Source organism: Panthera leo, chromosome B2, assembly GCF_018350215.1.
Source record: "Panthera leo isolate Ple1 chromosome B2, P.leo_Ple1_pat1.1, whole genome shotgun sequence".
NCBI classification, from domain to species: domain Eukaryota; kingdom Metazoa; phylum Chordata; class Mammalia; order Carnivora; family Felidae; genus Panthera; species Panthera leo.
The window spans coordinates 4,895,316-4,920,773 of NC_056683.1; the positions used below are offsets into that span (position 1 = coordinate 4,895,316).

The following is a 25,458-nucleotide window of genomic DNA, read 5'->3' on the forward strand; positions in this document are numbered from 1 at the left end:
ACACGAATGAGAGGGACTGCTCTGGGCACGTGAACAGCAAGGCAATGGCGTTCACCAAAGAGGGAAAAGCATGTGGAAAATGACAGGTGGGCCGGCAGGGCTGAGCCGCTTCCCGGAAGAAGAGTTACGGACGTGCGTTGGCACTGGATCTTAAAGCACCTTGAATGTCAGGTTAAAGAGGGAGCGTCTTGTTAACCAGGACGGTGACGAAAAGACGTGGGCTCTCGGGGAACAGTAGCTCCCGCAGCGATTGTTCCAGTGACCCTCCAGGGGGGGTGTGTCCCCACGCCTACACCTGCCCGTCCAGCTTGCAGGGCGGGTCAGGCCTCAGCAGAGGGGAGAACTCCCTGTGGGCTAGTAAATCTGCATTATTTATACCTGGTCAATAAATCAGGAAGGCCTGTAGCAGAGCTCCTGGCTGGCCAGCTGCTTGGCTCTTCGCCTCGGAGTAGAAAGCGTGACTTCCTTAGCTTCGTAACTACTCCACCAGGTGCTAAACTTTGTTCACAGTGTCATGAATACCCGGCCACCCTTTTCCCTGTGTATATGCGGTCAACACGTGTGATCTTTTTTATCTCTGGAGCGGAAGAGCATCATAGAACTAGAAAACGTGGGGTGGGGAGCATTGTTCTGGCAGATAAGTCTCTGAGCAAAGGAAGGAAAGGTGAGCGGCTGCCTAGTCTAGTGTCTGGGCCTTCCAAATGGGGTGCAGAAGCCCGTTCAATCCGTAGTAGGTTTTACAGTAAAACAGCCAAAGGTAGCGGAGGATGCACCATAGAAATAAAAGGCCCCTACCCCCACCCATCCCTGGATGCTAGCCCCCAGTGGTCCTTAGAGAGGCCGAAATGAAAGCTTTCTAGACCGTGCAACGGTAATCACAAAACCACTGAGAAAGCATAAAGATTTCCCCAACTGTGAAAATCCCAGCAAGCCCCCAGCCGGGCCTCAGAGACCTCAGGCTGTAACTACGATTGGCCTGCTGTTGGTTTTAATTCTGCAGCCAGTACGGTGATTGGCTTACGGGAGCAGAGGGCGGGACCTGGTTTTTGCCTGCCTGTTGCCAATTGGCTACATTATGGTCGTAATCAGGGTCTCAGTGTGATAGCGCCACAAGCGATTTCAAGAAATTTTGCTTTAATAACATGGGCTCATAAGCTCAAAAACATCAGTACCAAGTACCTTTCTCCCATTAGACAAGTTCTTCAGATATGAAATTCCCGGTAATTTTGAAAAGGGGGAAAAAAAACCTTCAAAGGATTTTTCCCTTTACATACCTTGTCAGTTTTGGGGTTTTTGTTTTTTAACCAGGCTTCTGGTGTATTTGCACAGGTAAGCCTGCAGCGGATGAAACCTGCCCTAATTTGCACAGGTTTTAAAGGGCACTTTGGATTTTCTTAGAATCAGCACATCTGCCCTATCCTGATTTGTAAAAACCAGTCAATTGTGCTTTTTTTCCCCTAAGTATTAAAAAAAAAAAAAAAAAAAAAAAAGACTAATCCTCCAGAAAATGACTAGGGAAAATTGACTTTTTAAATTCTGCTCTTATTTCAGTAAATCTTTTTAAAGTGGCTTGTAATGTTCTAGTTATTGGCAAAGTCCTAAGTGGCCTGGCTCGGTGGGGAAGGAGGCAGAAGGAGGTGGTGAGTTGCTGCCATCTACTGACAGACAGTGGTAACAGCGGGTGCTTTTTTTAAGCCTAAATGGACCTTCCCTATCCTCTTAACTGTGGCCGTGCCTCTTGGACCCGGGAGAGGCGGTCATTCCTTCCAGCCTCACAGCTTAACGGGGCCATTCAAAGAAGGCAAGATCCACTGTGTGATACCATCGCGGTCATCTTTACACGGGTAAAACCATACTTACCCTCACATAAAATCAATTAGGAACTCAAAGGTCGTAAACAGCAGCTGGAGGAGACTGGGCCACCAAGGGGTCCGTTGGCCGTATGGACGCCCTGTGTGCGAAGGCAGCTGTGAGTCCCAGGGCCGCTCTCATACCAGCCATTCAAAATTATCTCCTCTCCGGCTGCCTCTATGAAAAGAGCAGGATTGTTCTCGAATCAGTTTTAAATTTTTTAAATGGTACCTTCTAATTTTTTTTAACATTGGCAAATATACCCAAAATTTTTAAGTCATAATGTCATCCCTCTATCCAGTGCTGACCTTTGTAAAAATTGTCATGAATATCCAAACAGCCTGTTCTCCGCATATATGCTGCCCGCCAACCAACATACGTGATCTTTTTTATGTCTTTTTTCTTATAAACACATGATATTTGAAAAAAAATCCAATAAAAATCACTACTGAATGCCAAACGTTTAATTTTCCTCTTAATCCCACCCTACCAGAGACCATTATTTTTAATATTTATATTAATTATCGTAACATAATTCATACATAATAATTAATAATAGCTTGTTAAAGATAGCTAAACATTTGTACTGAATTTTTTTTAATTGAAGTATAGTTGACACTCAATATTATATTAGTTTCAGGTGTGCAACGTAGTGATTCCACAGGTTTATATGTTCTGCTGTGTCCACCGTGACTGTAGGTACCGTTCTTGCCTATACAACACTGTTACAATACCATTGACTATATTCCCTAAGCTGTGCTTTATATCCCCATGACTTATTCCATAACTGGAAGCCTGTACCTCCCACTCTTCCCTTCACCCACTTGGCCCATCCCCCCACCTGCCTCCCCTCTGGAACCCATCAGTTTGTTCTCTGTAGTTATGGGTCTGCTTCTGCTTCTCGTTTATTTTGTTGGTTTTGTTTTTAGATTCCACATATAAATGGAATCATATGGTATTTGTCTTCCTCAGCCTGACCTATTTCACTTAGCCTCATGCCCTCCAGGTCCATCCATGTTGTCACAAATGGGAAGATCTCGTCCTTTTTTATATGGCTCTGTAGTATTCCATTGTGTGTAAGCATTTGTAGTGAATTCTGAACTGGAGGGTTTTTTTCATAAAATTATATTGGTGCTTTTCATTAGAAAATGAGAAAATAAAATTGCCCATTCTTATTAAATTTGTTTCATTCCTTCATTAAAACTGTGTCTTCATGTCCCTATTAGGGTAAGAGACTTTGCTTTGTGGTTGGCATGGAAGCAGAGCCAGGATTACTGATAAGCCCCTATTGATGAGTTTAGTCCCTACATTTATTGTGCACATGTGATGTGCGTCTCTCCCTCCCCACGACTATATTTGTGCTTGACACGCAGTAGGCGTTCCGGAAATATTGATGCGTGAATACAGGCCACTCCCTTTGCCCAGAAGTGCCCGCTTACCCATGCCCTCATTTGCCTGTGGTGAAATTCTGTTGTTCAAATACTACCTTCCTCCAAGAAACTAGCCTGCATTAAATGAGATAGAGTTTCTTGTTGAATTACACCTAAGTAACACATTCTTACAAAAATTCAAAATATAGAAAAACATCTCCTTTTACTATCTCTCCATTGCTGTCCCCCTGTCTGATGTGCGTCAATTTGCTACCTTTTCATATAGATAACATCTTTTAAATGAACCATGTATGGCACATGCTCAATAGATAGTATGACCTGGGGCGCCTGGGTGGCTCAGTCGGGTGACCTTCCAACTCCTGGTTTTGGCTCAGGTCATGATCTCACGATTTGTAGGAGTTCAAGCCCCACATCGGGCTCTGCACTGATATCACAAAGCCTACTTGGGATTCTGTCTCTCCTCTCTGCCTGCCCCTCCCCTGCTTGTGTGCTCACGCTCTCTCTCTCTCTCTCTCTCTCTCTCTCTCAAAATAAATAAATAAACTATAAATAAATAATGAATGAATGAATGAATGAATGAATAGTATGACCCCATTCCTGAATATATAATCATTACTATGCATTAGGCACGTACTATGGACCAGAGGCCATCAATTGTCTTTACAAATAGCTCTCTGAGGTGGAGATTGTGACCTCCCCACCCTTTTAGAGGTGATGAAATTGGAGTTGATACCTAGAGTAGGCTCTCTGGTAAATAAAACAGAAGTCACCTTCTGCTTTAACCCCTCTTACTGCCTCGGGTCCTTGTCTGTTTCATCCCTGTGGACTTTAATCACATTTTATTCTATTTTCTGGGTATCGGTGACCTCTCTCTTAATTTCCAGATCATTACCCCAATGCACAGATCCCCCCCCCACGGAGTCTCAATGAATATCTACAGAAAGAAAGAGACTGATTAAATTCAGGGTCCCTGAGATGTCCCACGACAGTGGCCTGACATGATTTGTTCTTGCTGCTACATCAGAGATGGGGCTGGATCTCAGGTTGAACAGATCCAGCCGGGGGAGGACGTGCTGATGGCATGATCGAAGGGAAGCCCCGTCTCCACATGGGGAGAATGGGTTGTTGTCATCTGGTTGGTTGTTTTCGTTTTCTTAATTACTGCCTTTGTATAGATGATAATCCGTTTTAAGTGATTTCATAACACACTAGATGGTGCATTATGCCGTCTAGTTGTCCTTATCGTAATTATCTCTCTATTATCATTATGCTGGGTAGATAGGAATAGGAAAACACAGGAATGAGTGAACTGGGGAGAGGCAAGGGGGACAGACTAAGCCCATGGAATCTTCACCCAAGTGAGAGGCACTTATCAGAAATCACCAATCTTTGGGACAGAAGGAAAAACAAGACAGCAGTTTATTTGCATGGGAATATTTTGGGTAAATAAATGAATGTATCTTTCTGACCCTAATTCTCCAGTCCTGGAAGCTGGCTGGACTTCTAATTGGCCAAAGGTTCATAGGGTTCTAGTCCCTGTTGAGCAGCCTTCTTTGCCCTAGAAAGCACCATCTTTGGTTAACCCGGCCAGGAATGTTCTCTGCAGCGGTGATAGATGGGATTCTCAGCTGTCCCCTCATCCCCTCGGGTGGTCCCTCAAAACTATTCCATGAGCTTTCTGGTTTATTAACGTTCCAGTGTGGGTTTGTGAAGGGGAGTCTATGCCGCACCTCATGTCTCTGTTGCATGCTTACAGGTCTGGCTGGTTTTGCTCGCCTCTGTCCTGGAGATCAGTATGAAGTAAGTATCGTGTCCATCTGGGTGCTGGAATTGGGGATTTGAGGGACAGGAGTCAGCTGCCATTATTTGGTTTCTTACATTGCCCTTTTTTTTTTCCTTTTACATTTGTTTATTTGGGGGAAAAATGAAGCCCCAGTGAGAACGTTTGGAGGTGAAGACCCCCACATACTCTTCATCCAGACACCAATTTTTTTTTAATATGAAATTTATTGTCAAATTGGTTTCCATACAACACCCAGTGCTCATCCCAACAGGTGCCCTCCTCCATACCCCTCACCCACCCTCCCCTCCCTCCCACCCCCATCAACCCTCAGTTTGTTCTCAGTTTTTAAGAGTCTCTTATGGTTTGGCTCCCTCCCTCTCTAACTTTTTTTTCCCCTTCCCCTCCCCCATGGGTTTCCGTTAAGTTTCTCAGGATCCACATAAGAGTGAAAACATATGGTATCTGTCTTTCTCTGTATGGCTTATTTCACTTAGCATCACACTCTCCAGTTCCATCCACGTTGCTACAAAAGGCCATATTTCATTCTTTCTCATTGCCAAGTAGTATTGTATTGTGTATATAAACCACAACTTCTTTATCCATTCTTCAGTTGATGGACATTTAGGCTCTTTCCATAATTTGGCTATTGTTGAGAGTGCTGCTATAAACATTGGGGTACAAGTGCCCCTATGCATCAGTACTCCTGTATCCCTTGGGTAAATTCCTAGCAGTGCTATTGCTGGGTCATAGGGTAGATCTATTTTTGCAGACACCAATTTTTAACATAATGTCACATTTGCCTTATTATTACTACTATGATCGTTATTTTGCTGAACCGTTTTAGACCAAAGCACAGGCATAGTGACCTTTTGCCCCATAATTATTTTCCCCAAAATGGAAGAACATGCTTTCCTATCAGGATCGTGCAACTCTCAACACAGCTAACTTAACATTGGCATTTGCCATACGGTCCATATTCGTATTTTCCCCAGTCCCAATGTTGTACTTGAAAGCAGCCTTTTCTCCTGATGCAAGAGCCAGTCCGGGATCATGAGTGCTCGTAAATATCACGGACTAAAGAACACTAGTATCTAGACCTTTGTTTATAAAGATACACTCCAGAAAGTAAAAAAGGCTTTTCTCTTTTCCCCTCTTTAAAAGAGAACTTCCCTAATTGAATCATCTAACTGTGTTCTCCAAAACCCTCTATGATCATCCTTGGGGTGGGTGTGAGGGAAGGGTATCTTCCCCTAAACGGTAAAGCTGTCTGAGCAAAGAGAGTGGAGACCCTCTCCCTGGGGTCTGTCGGATTTCAAAATCTTTGTCCAGTTCTGCCTCCCTCATCCAGGAGGAGGAGGAGGTCTTTTTTCGTGCTTCTGGCTGCTGAGTAGATTTTAGCTGATGGTTTCTCCTCCCGCTCACGGAGCTGGGGGGTCCAACGGCTAATGTACTGAAGCATTGTATTCTCCCAGGAGAAGGATCTGGTCACCGTGACCGTGGTAACAAGGAGACACGGGTTGACCTTTTACAAAGAGGGCCCCCCACCCCCTCTGCCTGGCGGAGCAGACCTTGCTCCCTCTTAAAAGCCTCTTCCCCACTCACCATCTGCCCCTCCGCCCAGACCCCAGGGAATTGGAAAGACCCACAAGAAGGGGGTGGGCGAGGAGGACGGAAGAGGGGGGAGCAGCAGCTGATTTATTCCCTTGCCGTGTATCTCGGAGTGTGGGTGGCAAGTCGGGCGAGGCCCCTGGAACCCGAGGTTTGGTGTCTTCTCCCCAGATTTTCATGAAGTACGGCCGACAGAGGTGGAAACTGAAAGGCAGAATAGAAGCCAACGGCAAGCAGAGCTGGGATGGAGAGGAGGTCGTGTTCCTGCCCCTGATCGTCGGATTCATTTCCATCAAGGTTCAGTATCGTCATTGTCATATCCTGGTGCACGGATGGGTGACCCCGTCAGTGGGGACCTTTGTTCGTGACTTCCGCCCACGGCCCCTCCGCCTTGCAGACTCCCCTCTGCACCCCGAGTCCGCCGTGAAGACCGCGGCTCTCGCCCAGAGCGGGCCAAGCAGAACAGGGGAAAGCGTCCCTGCCATTTGTCCGGCACCCCCCTCCCCTGCCCCCCGACGTAAGGCCGTCCCTGTCCCTCTCTCACCAGGTCACGGAACTCAAAGGGCTCGCCACTCACCTCCTGGTCGGCAGTGTGACCTGCGAGACCAAAGAGCTGTTTGCCGCCCGACCTCAGGTGGTGGCGGTTGACATCAATGACCTTGGCACCATCAAACTGAGCCTGGAGATCAGCTGGTAGTAAGTGGTCCTTTTCAGTTTTGCCACGTCACAAATACGTGCTGCAGACCAGTGCTGTTCAGAGGGTGGCACGGGGACCATCAGCATCCCCAGGGGGGCTTGTCACAGAAGGAGACTCTCGGTTCCCACCGAGACCTGTGTCAGAACCTCGCGGGCCCGAGGCTCTGCTCGGCCGGCTCAGCAGGTGACGTTTGCACATTGTCAGCTCCATAAGCTGGAGAAACCTCTGTCTTACCAGTCTGCCCCTCTCCTACTTCCTGCTTGAAAATTGTTTATTCTGCTGCCTTCCCTCCTTCTCAACCTTTCAATGTATATAAAGAAACATAGCTCTGGGGCGCCTGGGTGGCTCACGTCATGATTTCGCGGTTCACGCGTTCGAGCCCCGCGTCGGGCTCTGTGCTGACAGCTCAGAGCCTGGAGCCTGCTTCGGGATTCTGTGTCTCCCTCTCTCTCTCTCTCTGCCCCTCTCCCACTCGTGCTCTGCCTCTCTCTGTCTCTCAAAAATAAGTAAACATTAAAAAATTTAAAAAACAACAGAAATACAGCTCTTAAGCTAATTTGGAAGAAAAATAACTGTCCAAAGGAGATATTTCACCCTTGGAAAAAATCCCGATTCTCTCTATAATGTCTTCATTGCCTGTCCCTCTTTATCTCGTGTGCCATATGCTGCTCTGGGAAACTTCTCGGTATCTTTCACACTCTACTGAAATAGAAAATTGCCAGAGAGCAAGAGATACCTTTTGTCAGAGCAGTGAACTTAAAGGTGGTTTTCTGAAGTCACCTCATGAGAAAAGTCGTAAGCCACTAAACACTGGTTGCCCATGACATTTGACACTGTGCCCCTGGTATATTTCCACGCAAGCATGACGTGCGGGGCACCGATATTCAGGGTCCTCTTTCCGACATAGAGGGTGAGGTATGGAAGCAGCAAGGACCCCGTTATCTTGTCCATGAACGCCTGTGGGCACCTTTTGCCCGGCCTCCCTCCACGTCAGCTGTAGTCATCGGTGTGGCAAAGGCAAGATCGTTTGTCTTGCCGGATGAACCAGATGGCATGATGATAAACAGGGTGACGGTGGACAGACTGTCCCGCACGCAACAGGCTCTGTGTTGACAGAAACGAACAGGAGTCTACGTTCATTTTCTTTAGAACAATCACGTTACTCTCCTGTAGTGCCAACATAAAGCTCAAAGAATCTTTACAGACTGACATCTTGTACTGGACAAGCATTAATACGTTTCCATGTCTAACATTAACCAAGAAACAGATTTATCTAATGGCTGGGTGTATAGGTGAATTGCACTTAATGCCATGATGATAACCTTGGCCCCTGGAGGGGTCTGGACTCGGTCTTCTCCACTTTGTTTTATCTTGGTTTATCGCCCGCCCGGCCAGCCCAGTTCCCACTTTTTTGAGTTTACTTTAGTATAATGAGATGTCTTCTCGGCCTGCAGTCCAGGGGTTAGAGGCGACCTAACAAACGTGCGTTCACGGGGACCTGTTGTGTTGCAGCCCCTTTGACGTGGAGGACATGGCCCCGTCCTCGGGCGCCGGGAGCAAGGCCGCAGCCCTGCAGAGGAGAATGTCCATGTACAGCCAGGGGACCCCGGAGACGCCCACCCTGAAGGACCACTCCTTTTTCGTAAGTTCACGGTGATCTGGGGAGGAGGCGCGTTGAACCCGAGGTGGGGCTGGCACCCAGTATGTGAAACGCTTGACACGGCATTAGGGGTTCTCAGTAACTCCTGATAATGCTCCAAGATGCCCTTGGCCATCTGCACACGGCGGTGGTAGACCGCCCCCTGCCGTCTTTCCTCTCCCCTCACCCCCCCTTTACTGATCGCACTGATAACACGCAGACTTTTCTGAAGACTCTCTGAGCTCAGCCTTTTAGAGTGAGGGGGTCCACAGCGGCCTCCTAGTTCTAATCAGAAACGCGGGCTCGAAAGCTAACGAGACACGGGAACCAATGCTTTCCGCTAACTGCGCGTCTTGCTTTGACTTCCCAAGCGGTGGCTGCGCCCTCCGGCAGACAGGCCGCGGCGGCTGTCTGTCTTGAGTGCCTGGCAGGACACTTTCTTGGCCAAGCTGCACTGCAGCCGCTCCCTCAGTGACCTGCCCTCCCTCCGGCTGAGACCCAAGGCCGGGCTAGAGTTTTATGTGAGTGTGGGTGGCCTGCCCGCTGGGAAGTGCTTGCCGTGGGGGCTGGTGGCACGTGTGCTGTGGTCTGTCCGTTTTTCCCGCTTCTCTGTTGCGCTCACGGGGCGACGGATACAGCCGTCCTGTCCCTGGGGCGGGAAATTGGGTCACGCATGCGCCTCTGTCCGCCAGGTGGTTGTCCCTGTCTTTGGCGAGCCCCGCTTTTGTGCTGTGGTTTTTCTCCGCTGGGGCAAAGATATCCATGGTAACAAGATCTTCATCTTTTAAAAATACAATTACACTTGCGGTCAAAGACGTTCCTTCCCGAGTCCAACTAGTTTATCACCGGTAACAGTCTCTAGGCCTTTCGGCATTCAGATGCACTTAGCATTTGAGTAACCTCAAAAACTGGCATTCGAGGAGGTCAAAAGGATGCATACCAATTTTATGAGAGCCTTTTTTATTTAAAGAGGTTCTTAGCCTTGGTTTATGGTAGTGTTTGTTAATTTTTGCTGCCTTAGCAAAAGAAACTCATTTGTAGCCAGGAATGCAACAGGTGACCTACATTGTATGTGGTAGACGTTAGGTCACAAGAGAGGACACACGTACACACACACACGTACGCGTGTACGTGGAATATTCTGTTCTTTACGAACATATAGAAGTCATCCTTGGGGGCGGGGGGGAGTCATCTTTGAATGTCCAGAAAGGAAAGGACTAAAAAGTTTTCTGGTTAATGATCATAATAATTGCATCTAATTCGTTGAATTACAAATCCCAGGTGACAAGGACCAGACTAAAGTAGTGGAGTTTCCGAGGAAAACGGAAAGATCGTGTAAGGAAAATGTGCCTGAACACATGGACCCAAAAACGACATAGCAGATACAATTGTATACGTAACCACGGATATCACGTGTATATCCATGTTCGCCTGCTTTAAGTTGTGGAGGGAGTTGGTAGAGATCTTAATAGCATAATTTAAACAAGAGTTTGATGGCTTCCTATAGCCTTTTGGATAAAGGCAGACGCCTCAGAGCGGCTCTTCCTCAGCCCGGCTTTCCACGCCTGCCATTGACCGCTCTTCGTCCTCTGCCTGAGCCCCTTGACCTCCCCACCGCTCTCCAACCCCACCACACCCTTCGCGAGCTGCCATATTTGCGCACACAGCGTTCCTTCTCGAATGCACTCCCTCCTCCTCGCCTCCGCCCCCCCAGGGCTGAGCTCTGGGACCCCCTGTTCCCCAGGCGGCAGCCATCCCCGTGCAGGGGTCCTGCCTTGTTGTGTCACGCCTCAGTTATCGCACACGCGCTCGTACTGTCGTGTGCCCGTTTATAGGCTCCCCTTGGCACACCGGGAGTCCCCTTGAGCAGAGCACCTCGGCTTCGTCTAACTCAACCTTGGCCACTCGTGTAGGTGCGCGTTGGGTTTGGGAACATGAGGCCCGAGAGAAACGGCTGGTGAGGACTTCGGAATTTCCGCAAGAATCCTGATGGAGCAACCCCCTGCCTCAGCCAGTGCCTCCCTCGTCCCCCAGTGCGGCCAGGGCCCCGGGGGTTCTGTGAGATGCCTGAGGGATCCCCTCGGAGGAAGTCCAGGGGGTAGCCCTTTTCCAATCCTACCAGAAGCTCCCCCTTTGTCTCTCCTAGAGGGGTAAGGTGCGGGGGGGGGGGGGGGGGGGGGGCGGCAGACAGAGGGCAGAGGACACCGAAGGAGACAAGCCCCAGAGCCCACGGGGCCCACCTGCTGCTTCGCGGCTCCTGGGGGGGTTTCCAGAACTCCGCCCACTCCCGCCCCTGCACCCCAGGACCCTGAGCAGCACGCTCGGGGACCATTCACGGAAGAAAACGTTCTTTAGAGGCAAAACTGAGCTGCAGAGGTTCCTGGAGTGCCCCAGTGACACAGCTCACCCTGTGGTTAACCAGATGAGAATAGGAAGTTTGGGTTGAACTGACTGCACGTGCTGGGATCTGGCGGCCCCAGCCCAGCAGCGAGGGGACCAGAGACACGGCTGGGGAGGACAGGGGCTCCCTTTCCGTCCGCTCCCATTTCACTGGCTGGAACGTTTTGTTTCCCAGAACTATGATGGTAATTCCTTGCTTTATATGGAATTAGGCATGAGCGTGGTACTTAACCATTTACCTAGAATATCAAATCCAGAACCCAGGAGAAATTATCCATTTTGAAAGAGCTGGTCTCAAATACCCAGAAAACTTTTTCCACGGAGCAGCATTTGGTACCGAGACCCTGCACGGACCGCAACGTAGGGAAAACTGACTTAGAAATCATTTTAATGCCCGCATAAAGGAATTATCTTGGTTACCTGGATATTTGGAACCTCTCCCCCTTCTGAGCTCTGCTTCATGGATCACAGAGTGTACTTGACCCAGCCCGGGTGGGCTCGACAAGAGGACTCGCTGTTTCTAGACACAGCTCTGGCTGTGCAATCGCGGGAGATGTTCAAGTTTATTAGTCTCCCGTTTTTACAGAAGCTATGCGAGTGTATTTCTGGCCTCAGTTATTTGTGGCATGGTTACCAAATTAATAGAACATTTTCAAGGGCTTGGATTTGTGGGTAGAGATTCTTTTAAAATAATCTATGAGAACTGAAGCAGAACAAAGCATCCCGTCTTTTGAGTGAAATAGCATGAATGTTGTCAAGTCTCTTAAGATAAATGCCTCCCCCCCAAAATTGGTAGCATTATTCATAAGTACAGCTGCCAAATATTGTGAGATCCTGCGTTTTAGGAAACAGGCTCGCTTGTCTCCCCTCCCCCAACCTTTTCTTTTGAAAATGTTAAACCCAAGAATAGCATAATGAACTTTCACCTAGATTCAACACCAGAAGTCCTTTCTAAGAGCTTTGTTTTCTCTTGCCACACAACACAACCACACACACACACAACCACACACAACCACACACACACACACACACACACATACAACCACACACAAGTCACACATACACACAACCACGCACACACACAACCACACACACATACAACCACACGCAAATCACACATACACACAACCACACACACACACAACCACACACAACCACACACACACACAACCACACATACACACACACATACAGCCACACACAAGTCACACATACACACAACCACACACACACACAACCACACATGCACAACCACACACACACACAACCACACGCAAATCACACATACACACAACCACACACATACAACCACACACAAGTCACACACACACACACAACCACACACACAACCACACACATACAGCCACATACAAATACACAACCACACACACATACAACCACACACAAATACACAACCACACACACAACCATACACATACACACAACCACACACACATACACACACTACCACACATACACATACACATACAACCACACATAACCACACACACACAAACCACAAACATACATACTACCACACACACAACCACACACACACGCACAACCACACACACAACCACACACACATACAACCACACACAAGTCACACATACACACAACCACGCACACGCACATACAACCAAACATACGCAACCACACATACACACAACCACACACACTACAACCACACACATACCACCACACACACAACCACATACACATACAACCACACACATACAGCCACATACAAATACACAACCACACACACACAGCCACACACACAAACCACACACACATACAACCACACACAAATACACAACCACACATATACAACCATACACATACAACCACACACACATTCACACACTGCCACACACACACACATACACATACAACCACACATAACCACACACAACACAAACCACAAACATGCACACATACTACCACACACACGCACAACCACACTCACAACCACACACACACACAACCACACACACATACCACACACACACACACCACACGCAAATCACACATACACACAACCACACACATACAGCCACATACAAATACACAACCACACACACACAAACCACACATACACAACCACACACACACCACACACACACACACCACACGCAAATCACACATACACACAACCACACACACATACAACCACATACAAATACACAACCACACACACACAAACCACACAACCACACACACACACAACCACACACATACCACCACACACACAACCACACACACAGCCACACACATACAGCCACATACAAATACACACCCACACACACACAGCCGCACACACAAACCACACACACATACAACCACACACAAATACACAACCACATATATACAACCACACACATACACACAACCACACACACATTCACACACTGCCACACACACACACATACACATACAACCACACATAACCACACACAACACAAACCACAAACATACACACATACTACCACACACACAACCACACACACATGCACAACCACACACATAACCACACACACGCACAGCCACACACACACACACACACATACACACAATCAACAAATGAAACATTAATATCATGAAAGTGCCAGTTGTTTATTTTAATGATCTCGTATCTTGTCTGCACACAAACCACACCAAGCATATAATTTGTATTTAAAAATAATGGTGTCAGGGCTCCCGGGGGCTCAGTCGGTTCAGCGTCTGACTCAGGTCACGCTCTCACACACGGTTCACGAGTTCGAGCCCCGCGTCGGGCTCTGTGCCGACAGCTCAGAGCCTGGAGCCTGCTTCGGATTCTGTCTCCCTCTCTCTCTGCCCCTCCCCTGCTCACTCCCTGACTCTTTCTCTCAAAAATAAAGAAACATTAAAAAGTTTTTAAATAATAACGAGACGCCTTTTATCCACAGTCTAATCTACCCGATGACGTCTTTGAAAACGGCAAGGCCGCTGAGGAGAAAACGCCACTGTCTCTCAGCTTCGGTGACCTGCCCAACGAGGACTGCGCCCTCACCCCGGACCCAGCGGGCTCTCTCTCTGGCGCGGGTGCGGCAAACCCCGAAATCACCATCACCCCCGCAGAGCTGAGCCCCAGCGGCCCGTCCTCCCACAACGAGGGCACGGAAGACTCCGGCTCAGCATCTTCCAGAAACTCCTCGCGAGAGGGCCGGGAGGCCAAGCCGCCCCCGGAGGAGCCCCCAGCCGGGCCCAGGAGCCCCCCGGAGCGCCGAGCGGCGGCAGGTGCCGGGCCGGAGCGCCTGTTCCTGGAGAAGGAGGTGGCCGAGGCGCTCCTGCGGGAGTCCGACGAGGCGTCCGAGCTCAAGCCGGTCGAACTGGACGCTTTTGAAGGAAACCTCACGAAGCAGCTGGTGAAGAGGCTGACCTCGGCCGAGGCGCCCGCGGCCGCGGACAGGCTGCTCTCCGAGGGCTCGGTCAGCGGAGAATCCGAAGGCTGTCGATCCTTCCTGGACGGAAGCTTGGAGGACGCCTTCAGCGGGCTTTTCCTTGCGCTGGAGCCCCACAAGGAGCAGTATAAGGAGTTTCAGGATCTGAACCAAGAAGTCAAGCATTTGGATGATATTCTAAAAGTAAGTACCGTTTCAGGGAAACCAGACTAGGTTTGGAGAGAGGCGTCTGAGGCCAGCTTCTGTGCAAAGTTGCGTATCTATCTTTCCCTGACCGATAGATAACCATCCTTTGGCGCTGACCTTTCCACCCCGGTAGCACGGGTTAAGTTTCGTTTTTCCTCACAACAGATCGACGTACCTAAGACGATCAGGAGTTAAATTAAACAGCTCTGAGGAGTGGCTGAGCTCCTTCGGTCCCAGAGTTAGTCACTGTAAACCCATGTGATGTGATGTGATGTGATGTGAAACGGAGGCATTTTGATGCTCATAATGTCACTGGGATGCTACTGGATAGGATCCCTTCCTGACTGATCAAGACTTAGGCATGGGTGGAGCCATGGGTCTCTCCCCTCCGCAACCCCCCCCCCCCCCCCCCGCCACAGGCCTCCCCGCCAGCCCCGGGCACTGCCTCCAAAGAGTCCCTTCTCCAGACTCGTCCCAACCAGTGAGTCAGAATCTGAGATAGATCCAGCACCAATCGTCATCTGCTGTGTTCTAGAAGCCAGGGACCCCCAAGTCCACCAGAGATGTCCTTCTCAACCCTGTTCCTGATCAGACAGCTCAGTGTGGACGTGGTGGGAGCGGAGAGCAAGAGGGATGATCTCCGCACAGGCGGGGGTTCCTAACGATGGGATCATTGTTGCTACACCGGAATGTATGTTTCTACCGGGCATACAGATTAAACTTTTGAAAACACGGCACAAGAAGACAGGACCTGATTTTGTCCCGAATCCCACGCCACTTCTGTGTCCTTTGCTACTCTAAGGTTGCCACACAGGAAAGAAATCGGGTCCTTTTCCAGGAAACAGCAATTCTTTGGTGACCTGTGCTGTAAAATAGGCTTGAAAATAAGGTGCCAGTGGAGAGCCGAGATTCCACCCACAGAAGGCTGTTGTGTCCCTTGGAATGACTGTTTTTGAGATGTGGTCTTCTCAGTGGCCTGTGGGAAGTACATTTCCACACATTTCCAAGGCTTCTCTGACTCTCTTAGCCTTCTCAGTCGTGCTCCCCTAGCTTGGAGCGGGATTTGTCCCCAGGGCAGATGAGACTTCAATCCCAACTCCGCAGATCGTCTAGTGCCCATGACGGACTAATTCAGTTGTTGGTATAGCCTCTGAGAGGACGCTCTGAATCTGCCTTTTGTAAAACATAAAAGTGCCAGTTCAGGACCCGTGTGTTCATGCTGCTTGCCTAGTACTCCAGTGAAAACATCTTCTAACCCCCCAACAAGCTCTTATCTGCATAGGTGACCAGCTTTGCTTAGTGGGAGAAAGGTGTTCAATTTAAAGACAACTGACCCCACCTCTCGCAGATGCCTTCGAGAAAGCAAGTGGAGATACCAGTTCCCATTTCCAGACATCTGGATTGCTGAGAAGTATCTGGGCCCACCAGGAAACACTAAGCACCCCATCTGTTAGTCTTATAAAAACCTGGGGGTCACAGATTTCTTTCCAGAGTGTTATTTCAATCTGCTGTTGTTCCAGAACGGTCCTGCCTCTAAAATCCTTTACTGTCCCTCCCTTCGTTATGATCGATATGTAAACGCATCCATACCGTGCCAGGTCAAGTTCAGCAGATAGCTCCTTAAGAACGAAGACCCTAGAGGTGGGTTGAGTCTGGACCGGCTCCTTCTATCTGTCTGAGACTGAAAACAGCATTCGAGTTGAGGGCTGGGGCAAATGGCTTTAGATCCAGCCAGAATTAAAGCGTCAGCTGGACAAAGCTTTCTCTTTTCTCCCCCCCTTCACATTCCTAGGATGCTAAAGCCTCTTGAGGATCAGAAACTAAATGATGCTGCCCCTGGGACGGAGATCACTGAGGGTGAAGGAAACAACTCTGATTTAAAAGACCGAAAGGCGGTTTCCCCCGTGCTTTTGTGCCATCTTGACAATCAGAGACAGCTCTCTGCGAGGCGCTGCCTGCCTTGTGTTGCGAAGTCAGCGAGGAGAGCCCGAGAGGGTGGACATGTAGTTCTTCTGACTCACAAGACTTGTCCCGTTCAGTCCGCCCCAGCGTCCGTCCTCTTGAATATTTGGAAGGACTTCTTTCCATCTCTGTGCCCGTAGCAACTGGCGTTACGCTGTTTGTCTTCCTTCTGTCTGTGTCTAGCAATACAGAATTCCCCAGGCCCTAGGATGGGTTTGCCCACAGTATCCCAGGGCCCAGTCACGGAAGTGACGGGATTTGTTCCGGAGAGGAAGCAGGGACCCTTCTTGCCGGGCCTGTACCCTTCCTTTTCTCCTCAGCGCTCAAAGAAAATGATATGCCGTGAATGTAAAATTAATTTGAAGTCCACTTGCCTAGGGAGTATGAGTTAAGTCTGAGTTTGAGTAGTTTTCTCTTCCTGGGGTTGGGTTTTTTTTTTTTAATCCTTTAGAACATCCTTGGGTTCTAAAGGTTCCTTGGGCAGTCAGCTCCTGTCTCGGGACACTGCACACGTTACAGATTGGTTACTATTTGGCACGGACTCCGTGACTCTCTAGATTTGTCTGCTGGTTGTATTTTCTTTGGAGTTGAGCTCTAGGCAGAGGGGTACGGCAGTTCCGTTTCCCAAGGCTTTCTGGGCTGTAATGTTTTCTCAACTTTTTATTCTAAACTTTCAAGCAGAAGTAGGGGTGCCTGGGTTGCTCAGTTGGTTGAGCGTCCGACTTCAGCTCAGGTCATGATCTCGCAGTCTGTGAGTTCGAGCCCCGCGTCGGGCTCTGTGCTGACAGCTCAGAGCCTGGAGCCTGCTTCAGATTCTGGGTCTCCCTCTCTCTCTGCCCCTTCCCTGCTCATGCTCTGTCTCTCTCTGTCTCAAAAATAAATAAAAACATTAAATTTTTTTAAATAAAAAATTTCTTAAAAAACTTTCAAGCAGAAGTAGAGAGAATCCTGTAACAGCTCCCAGTGCGCCCATCCCCCAGCTTCCACGATGTCAGCTCACGGCCAGTCTTGTTCCGTCTGTTCTCCTCCCCGCTTATTTCCCTCCAGATCATTTTGGAACAAATCCCAGATCCTGTGTCATTTAATCCATCATTGTAGTTTTTTTTTTTTTTAATGCGAAGATTTTAAATGCATTTTTTTTTAAATGCCAACAACAACAAAAAATAAAAGCTTGGAAAAAAAGAAAGTGTCGCATCTCAGATCGAGTGTTGCCTGTTGTGTTTCTGCTTCTGGATATGTTGACCTTCTCCCCGATGCCTTCTGCCTTTGCAGTGTAAGCCAGCCGGAAACCGCAGCCGGTCTTCCAGTTTAAGTCTTACAGTCGAAAGTGCTTTAGAAAGCTTTGATTTCCTGAACACCTCTGATTTTGACGAGGAGGAGGATGGTGATGAGGTTTGTACTGTTGGAGGAGGCACGGACTCGGTATTTTCAGACACTGAGACGGAGAAAAATAGGTAAGTGTGAAGTCAGCGTCCGCTTACCTCTCTTCTGAACAGTGGTTCTTTGTTACTCTCAGACGGGACCCGTGCACATCTCCAGGAAGAGAAAACTCCCTACATGAATGACCAACTGGCTTTCAATTCCCTCTTATTGGCAAGGGCCATTTTTAAATGTTGTTCACCTCTCTTGTGTTGTCGAAGGGAAAATGAATCACCTTTCTTCGCTGTAAATAAAGGGGAAACTTTTGTATGGGCATGTGTCTTGTGCACACCGATACCTTGGAGGCTCCGGGGGTCGACAACTTGCCCCCAGTGCAATGAATTCCAAATTAACTAAGCTTGCTATGTGTCTGGAGAACTCTTACTGGATGATCCACCTGTACCTGGTTCTCCTCTCTTTGCGTGTCTTATTTCTTATCTCTTCATTTTGTTGTGCTCTGCTTTGTCCACCCCTGTATCTCTTGCTCCCTTTGGCAAAGTTGCTGTATGTTAACCTCATCCGTGCACACGTCAATGCCAGGTTTAAGTCCAGGCACATAATTGCCTCAGAATGTAACAGGGATGACCAATAACTGAGAACGATTTCTTCTGCTTCTGCAGCCCAGCAGGTGGAGAATGAGGCCTTCTCTGGGGAGGGAAGGGAAGAGGAAGGGGGATTGTTGTCACCTTCTCCATCAGCCTTCCGTGTGCGGCCACACCTTGTCTTTGGCACTAGCGTCTGGGGTCCATTTTGTAACTTGAACGAAGCAAACCAAGCACAGTGGAATATGTTCACCTTCACTACACACACACACTCACACACTTTCCCAAAGGAAAGGGCAGATTTTCACCATCTTGACTTTTGCCGTGTTATGTAAACAGGTTTTCAAGTTATGCCGTCACAAACCTCTCTGTGGGTGATGTTATGTCAGTGTTTTGGGGTTTTCTTGTTCCTGGAGGCTTTCTTCTTCCAAAACCAGGAAGAGAAAAAGTGAGAACTAGAATTTATGCTTTGAGCAAACTGAGGACACGGCAAACAAAAGTTACTAAACGAATGCAACGTTTAAGCGATGCCCCTGCATTCTATGCTGAGATTTCTCCAACTTGATCGAATTTGTGAAATGCTGCAAAACCAAAAATCTGTCTCCTCGTTACATAATATGTCAGAGTCAGACATCAGTCTAAGCTTCGTTCTTCTGGCTCTCAGAAGCGTTTTAACAACAAAAACCTCGTAGATTTGGTACGTTTTATAGAACATTGCTATTAAATTGACTGAATCGATCAACTTTAGTATATGTCCTCAGTGGTATTAGGGAAAATTGTGAAAATTGTGTGTTTTATTTTTTTGAGTTTATTTATTTTGAGAGAGACAGAGATAGCACAAGTTGGGGAAGGGCAGAGAGAGAGAGAGAGAGAGAGAGAGAGAGAGAGAGAGAATCCCAAGCAGGTTCTGTGTTGCCAGCACAGAGCCCCATGCGGGGCTTGAACTCACGAAACTGAGATCATGACCTGAGCCAAAACCAAGAGTCGGACGCTTAACCAACTGAGCCCCCCAGGCACCCCCATGTGTGAGTATTAAATATGTGTTGATGGCCGGGATGCAGGCACAGTGCTTTCCCCTGGAGGCAGGTGTGCAGTGGAGTAAAGCGTCCAGTGCCTCTTAGCTCAGGTTCACGATCTCTTTAAATCATGGAGGCTGGAGGCCAGGAACCCAGAAGCCAGCAGCTGCCCGGTCGCTGTCTAGCCGTGTGAACAGGACCCCACGGGGGACACCTCTGCCCGTCAGTCCTCCCAGTGTGAAATGAGACAGCTCTTCCCTCTTTCCCACACAGATTAATTTTAAGAACAAAATTGGATCATAGAGGCAACATATTTATTTGTAAACGTAAGTGCCCGTCACGATCCCAGGTTTAGACAGTTCACCAGTGGGGAGTAAACAAGGTATGAGAGGCAGAACCAAGCTCTGCCTTGGAAGAGTCAAATAAACGCCTTTTAGCCTTTGTCTGGGGTAGAACATCATGCCTCCTGTTGGCAGTTTTCCTTTTTCCTTCTCTTCTAGTAGCAATTGATCTGAGGTCAAAAAAAAAAACAAAAAAAAAAAAAACCCTGACATTATTTCTTAATGGAATTGCTCTTGGGAAACCACAACTATAGAGGACAATTTAATCCCAGGATATTTGGCAAAGCGCCCCATCCCCAGAGCAAGAAAGTGTAACAGGTGCACCATGAGAGCAGATTCCTTGGTGAGCCTGCTTTACAAATGGTTCACTGCTGGGGGCAGCTGGGTGGCTCAGTCTGTTAAGCGTCCGACTTCAGCACAGGTCATGATCTCACAGTTCATGGGTTCAAGACCCACGTCAGGCTCTGTGCTGACAGCTCGGAGCCTGGAGCCTGCTTCGGATTCTGTGTCTCCCTCTCTCTCTGGCCCTTCCCCACTTGTGCTCTCTCTCGCTCTCACTCTCGCTCTCTATCTCTCTCTCAAAAATAAATACACATTAAAATTTTTTAAACATTGATTCACTGTGCTTGAGAAGCAAATTCTGGAAGCAGTTTGTGTGATCTTTTAATACGGCACATTGGTGACTGGGCTGAATCAAGAAGTAGCTTTTGAAAGGTCTCTCGGTTTTCCAAGGTAGGCTAGCGACAGCCTCTTTGCGGTAGGTGCTACTTGGGGCCTTCTGGGAGCTTCGTAGGGTTGACCTGGGGTTTCCCCGCTGAAAGAAACCGCTAACGTTGCACTCACCTTCCTGCTTCAGCCCTTACAGGTCGGTACACCCAGAGGCCAGGGGGCACCTGAGCGAGGCGCTGACAGAAGACACAGGAGTCGGGACCAGTGTGGCCGGAAGCCCCCTCCCCCTGACCACAGGAAATGAGAGCCTGGACATCACCATTGTCAGGCACCTTCAGTATTGCACCCAACTCGTTCAGGTGGGCTCGGCGACTATGTTTGTTTTAGACCCCAGGCGCTTTATGCACCAAGAATGTGTGCTGCCTTTTTTCAGTTTTGCCAGAGAAATGAACATTCAGGAATATGAGAACAAGCCTGCTTCGCTTTGGGCCGACTCGAAAGTTCTGATGGCCCTGGCCATCCTCCCTGAACCCTGGGTTTTCTATCTTGAAACCTAGCTCTCCGCACTCGAACATGCAATAGGTTAGCTCTTGATTTCAGATCATTTGCCAAAAGAGAAGAGTAACGTGACTAAGGGGAAAAAAATTGCATTGTGCCATCTACAAATGGGTGGACTTCGAAAGCCAGTGTTACAGGGCACACAGTAGTGTGAATATTGTCACTCCACCTGGACGGCTAAAGGCGAAATGGTGCAGGATAGAAACACGGTTTCCCAGATCTTGAATAAGTACGTATTAGCAGCGAGAAAGAATAGTTCCAGAGGCCATTATCGTTGCCAGGTAGGCGCTCGTTCTGGGACGCCACGGGACTTGTTTTTCTCCTCACTTCAGGCTACTTACCCGTTAAGATTTTGCAACAGTGAAGCGGATATTTTGAAATTCTTTGGTTGCAGGAAGTGTGTTAGCTCCCCTGAACAAAGTGCTCCCCACCTCCTGCCCCAAGCATCTCCTTAAATACTTCCTCCTCGCCTGGTTGCTTGTCTTCCCCAGCCTGTTTGCATGTGTGGGGAACAGGATGAGAATGTGAAAGCAAATGTGTAATGGTCTTCAGGGGGATTGGCCAGACAGGAAGGGTGCAAAACTTAAATAAATAAATAAATAAATAAATAGTCAATCAATCAATCATGCTCCTAAGAGCATGGGACCAAGTGGCAGACAAGAGGCAGGGTAAGGAGGAGGGGGGTCCCAGAGAGGCCAGAAGTGGGTTAGTGTGCTTTTTCCATAACGCACTTGTGATGAGATGGAGAATATACTTTTCCTCCGTGAACAAACAACCCCAGAGTCACCTCAGACACTGTGGGAAACTGGTTGGCAATTACGACTCTTACCGCTAGGTTGGCCAACATCCCAGTTGATCTCTTCTGTTGACTGTTGAATTTGCCAGCCATTTACTGACAACCAATCTGGCAGAAGGTCCAGTGGTTTTTTTCTGACCAAAATGGGAAAGGGTTGTTGTTTGCTTATAACTATTCTCTATCCAACCACTTGAATAAGATGGTTTTCACAACTCTTCGTCCTTGCTGAGCCTGATTCTGTGCTGAGCACACTACCTGTTGGCACTGTAGAGGTAAAGTCATTATCTGGTGAGACATAAGAGAATTCTCTTCCATGAAGGAATGAATGTTTTCCTCTCAAAGACTAATTGACAAGCAATATTCAGTGCAATGCAGTTCGTGAGTTTGAGCCCTACATCAGGCTCTGTGCTGACAGTGCACAGATCCTGTTCGGGATTCTCTCTCTCTCTCTCTCTCTCTCTCTCTCTCTGCCCCTCCCCTGTGCACTGTCTCTCAAAAAATAAATAAACTAAAAAAAATTTAAAAATATTCAGTGCAGCGTTCTTCCCGATACTCAGACCAGACCATGGTCATGACAAGTCAGCCCCACTGTGGGGAAAATCAGCATCAAAAAAACAGAAGAGGCACACGTACAGAGATGTAAAGGATTAAGGATTAGAAACGTAATTTCTAACTCACACCCACTGCCGCATCGGTGAGTTTACATCTTCATTCAGAATGTAATTGCAAAGAGAAAAAAACAGGCATCCCATGTGGACCATATGTTATGCCTGAAGTCAGTTCACTTCTACTTGTATCTACATATGTGAAAGGCATCAGCACATAATTGCCACACTAGGCTCGGAGATTGGAAATCATATGTGCATAGAATCTACATGGTTTAGACAGGGGAGGATGGCAGTACAGGTCAGCTCCCTGCATCCATACCCACCAGGTGACTGGACAGGTCTCTGAGGCACACAGAAAGGTCTAGAACCTTCAGGCAACAAGTGACTTCTGTCCTCTCTCATGCCCTTTACTCTTGTGACCTGCACTCAAATGAAATCAGTTACTATTTATGTGGCCTTGGGCATGCTACTGGACCTCTCTGTGCCTCAGTTTCCCCAGCAGTAAAATGGAACATCAACAGTACCCACCTCCTAGGGTGGTGGTGAGCAATGACATGAGCTAATACATGGGCTCAGACCAGTGCCTGGTACATAATCAGCACTCGTTAATTAGAATGAGAAAGCCTTGATTATAATCATGATTATTATACCACACATTCTTCATTTCCAGCTTGAAAACAAGGAAAGAAATCCGTGCTGGGAAAAATTACTACTTGGGAAAGCAATCTTTTTTTATCTGTGTTAGCACACAGATAAGCAGCCTGAATATGCCTTCAAAGTTTCAAAGAGGATTTACAGAGCCTCAACTTGATAATAAGCTTGTGGCTCTATTAGTGAAAAAATCCCAGAATCCATACAGGCACGGAAAAAGTTGAGAGGCAACAAAAACACGTGTGATTTCGTCGGGTGTTGTAACTGGCACAGAACGAGGAACGTTCTCCCACCGGCACAGAACACCGTGCAGGTGTATTTAGCGTGACGGCCATGTGGGGAAGGACGGGGTTGGGTCGGGAAACCTCCGCTGACGACGGTGGGCGTGATTGACACGGCGGCTTCGTTTGTTTCATCAGCAAATTGTTTTCTCGAGCAAAACCCCATTTGTGGCGAGCAACCTCTTGGAGAAGCTTTCTCGGCAAGTCCAGGTGATGGAGAAACTGTCGGCCGTCAGCGATGAGAACATAGGGAACATCAGTTCTGTCATTGAAGGTAAGCACGTGTGTGCCACACCCCCAGCCTCTCCCTTGCTCCGTGGGGCCGGCAGGAAGGCATAACAGTGGAGGCATGGCCAGTGTCCAGTGCCCACCAGCGTGGACTGGTGCCATCTCGTTAACACTGCGCCTCAGCCTTCGGAGTCGAACCAGCAGAACACGGTTTTTTCCGTGGGGCCAGCCCCCCACCTCCGGAAGTCAGACACCCGTGTCTAAGCAGAACCAGCGTGCGCCTCGCAGGCAGTCTCACGGACTTTTTCTGCCAGCGCGGTTCCATTTGGGGGACAGGCGACCGGGACCGTGCTTGTGCCGTGTTGCTGGTGAAGACACAGCTCCCACAGCAGCTGACTGGCAAAGGCAGGACACTCCCCAGCTGTCCTTGGAAAAGGTAGAAATACGCTGGCAGGCTCTCAGGAAAGTCCCCGGTTCCAAGAGGGTTAGGTGGAGAACTTGACGTGGGGAAGCTGCCTTTGAACTTGCGTGGTCTGGCCACAGAGCTCTTTATAAAGACAGGAGTTTTCGTCTTTGTTCACAGCACACATCCCGTGGAGGTAGTGGGGTGCCAGACTCTTCTCTGGGTCGCTCAGACCCAGCCTAGAAGAGACCTCCCTGTAGGTTCCCGTTTTAGATTTGTGCCTCCCGCATCCAGTCCTCCTGGGAGCCGGTGACCTCGGCAGGTGTCTGAGAGACATAAAAGGGGACAGGAAGCCGAGGATGCAAGTGACTCGCGTCCTCCCGGCTCCCAGGCACCTCCTCATGGTCCCAACCGCATGAGGTCACGACCTCACGGTCACTGACCGTGTGCTGCCTACACGGTGCTCTTCGCCATTTCAGCCGGAGAGGCCCCCCCAGGCGGGTGTCACACTCCCCCAGCCCACCTCCTGATGTGTTACGGCCCCTTCAGAAACATCTCCTGAGGGGTGATTCTCTGATCCTGTCGCCGGGTTTGCAGGAAAGTTACGGCGGGGGGGAGATGGTGAGAGCATCTTCCGAGAGGAGGGCTGCTGGGTTTTCTCTCACCGAAAGCAAACAGCTTTGCCTTTGCTGTTTTCTTTGCCACCCGGGCTAGATGAGCTCCCGGTCATAAGTTCCTTGCCCTTTAGAAAATCTGCCAACTACAGAGGAATCTCATAGTTCCAGTTAAAAAACAGTCTTTAGGGGCGCCTGGGTGGCGCAGTTGCTCGAGCAGCAGACTCCAGCTCAAGTCATGATCTCATGGTTCGTGGGTTTGAGCCCCACGTCGGGCTCCGGGCTGACAGCTCGGAGCCTGGAGCCTGCTTCGGATTCTGTGTCTCCCTCTCTCTCTGACCCTCCCCCACTCATGCTCTGTCTCTCTCTTTCTCAAAAATAAATAAACAT

At 48.7% G+C, this 25,458-nt stretch overlaps 1 protein-coding gene across 10 annotated transcripts in view; it reads left to right on the plus strand.

Annotated features, from left to right (window-relative positions):
- Nucleotides 1-25,458, plus strand: part of RIPOR2 (RHO family interacting cell polarization regulator 2) — a 228,928-nt gene that overhangs the window by 184,203 nt on the left and 19,267 nt on the right. For 7 of the 10 annotated variants that reach the window (XM_042937747.1, XM_042937748.1, XM_042937745.1 and 4 more), the window contains 8 exons: nucleotides 4,999-5,042; nucleotides 6,805-6,930; nucleotides 7,181-7,329; nucleotides 8,843-8,972; nucleotides 14,300-14,977; nucleotides 18,215-18,396; nucleotides 21,117-21,288; nucleotides 23,962-24,097. In XM_042937747.1, the coding sequence (XP_042793681.1) occupies nucleotides 4,999-5,042; nucleotides 6,805-6,930; nucleotides 7,181-7,329; nucleotides 8,843-8,972; nucleotides 14,300-14,977; nucleotides 18,215-18,396; nucleotides 21,117-21,288; nucleotides 23,962-24,097 (1,617 nt within the window). Of the gene's footprint in view, nucleotides 1-4,998; nucleotides 5,043-6,804; nucleotides 6,931-7,180; nucleotides 7,330-8,842; nucleotides 8,973-9,340; nucleotides 9,491-14,299; nucleotides 14,987-16,772; nucleotides 17,699-18,214; nucleotides 18,397-21,116; nucleotides 21,289-23,961; nucleotides 24,098-25,458 lie in introns of those variants that run through there. The other 3 variants (XM_042937753.1, XM_042937755.1, XM_042937751.1) reach the window with 3 other exon arrangements.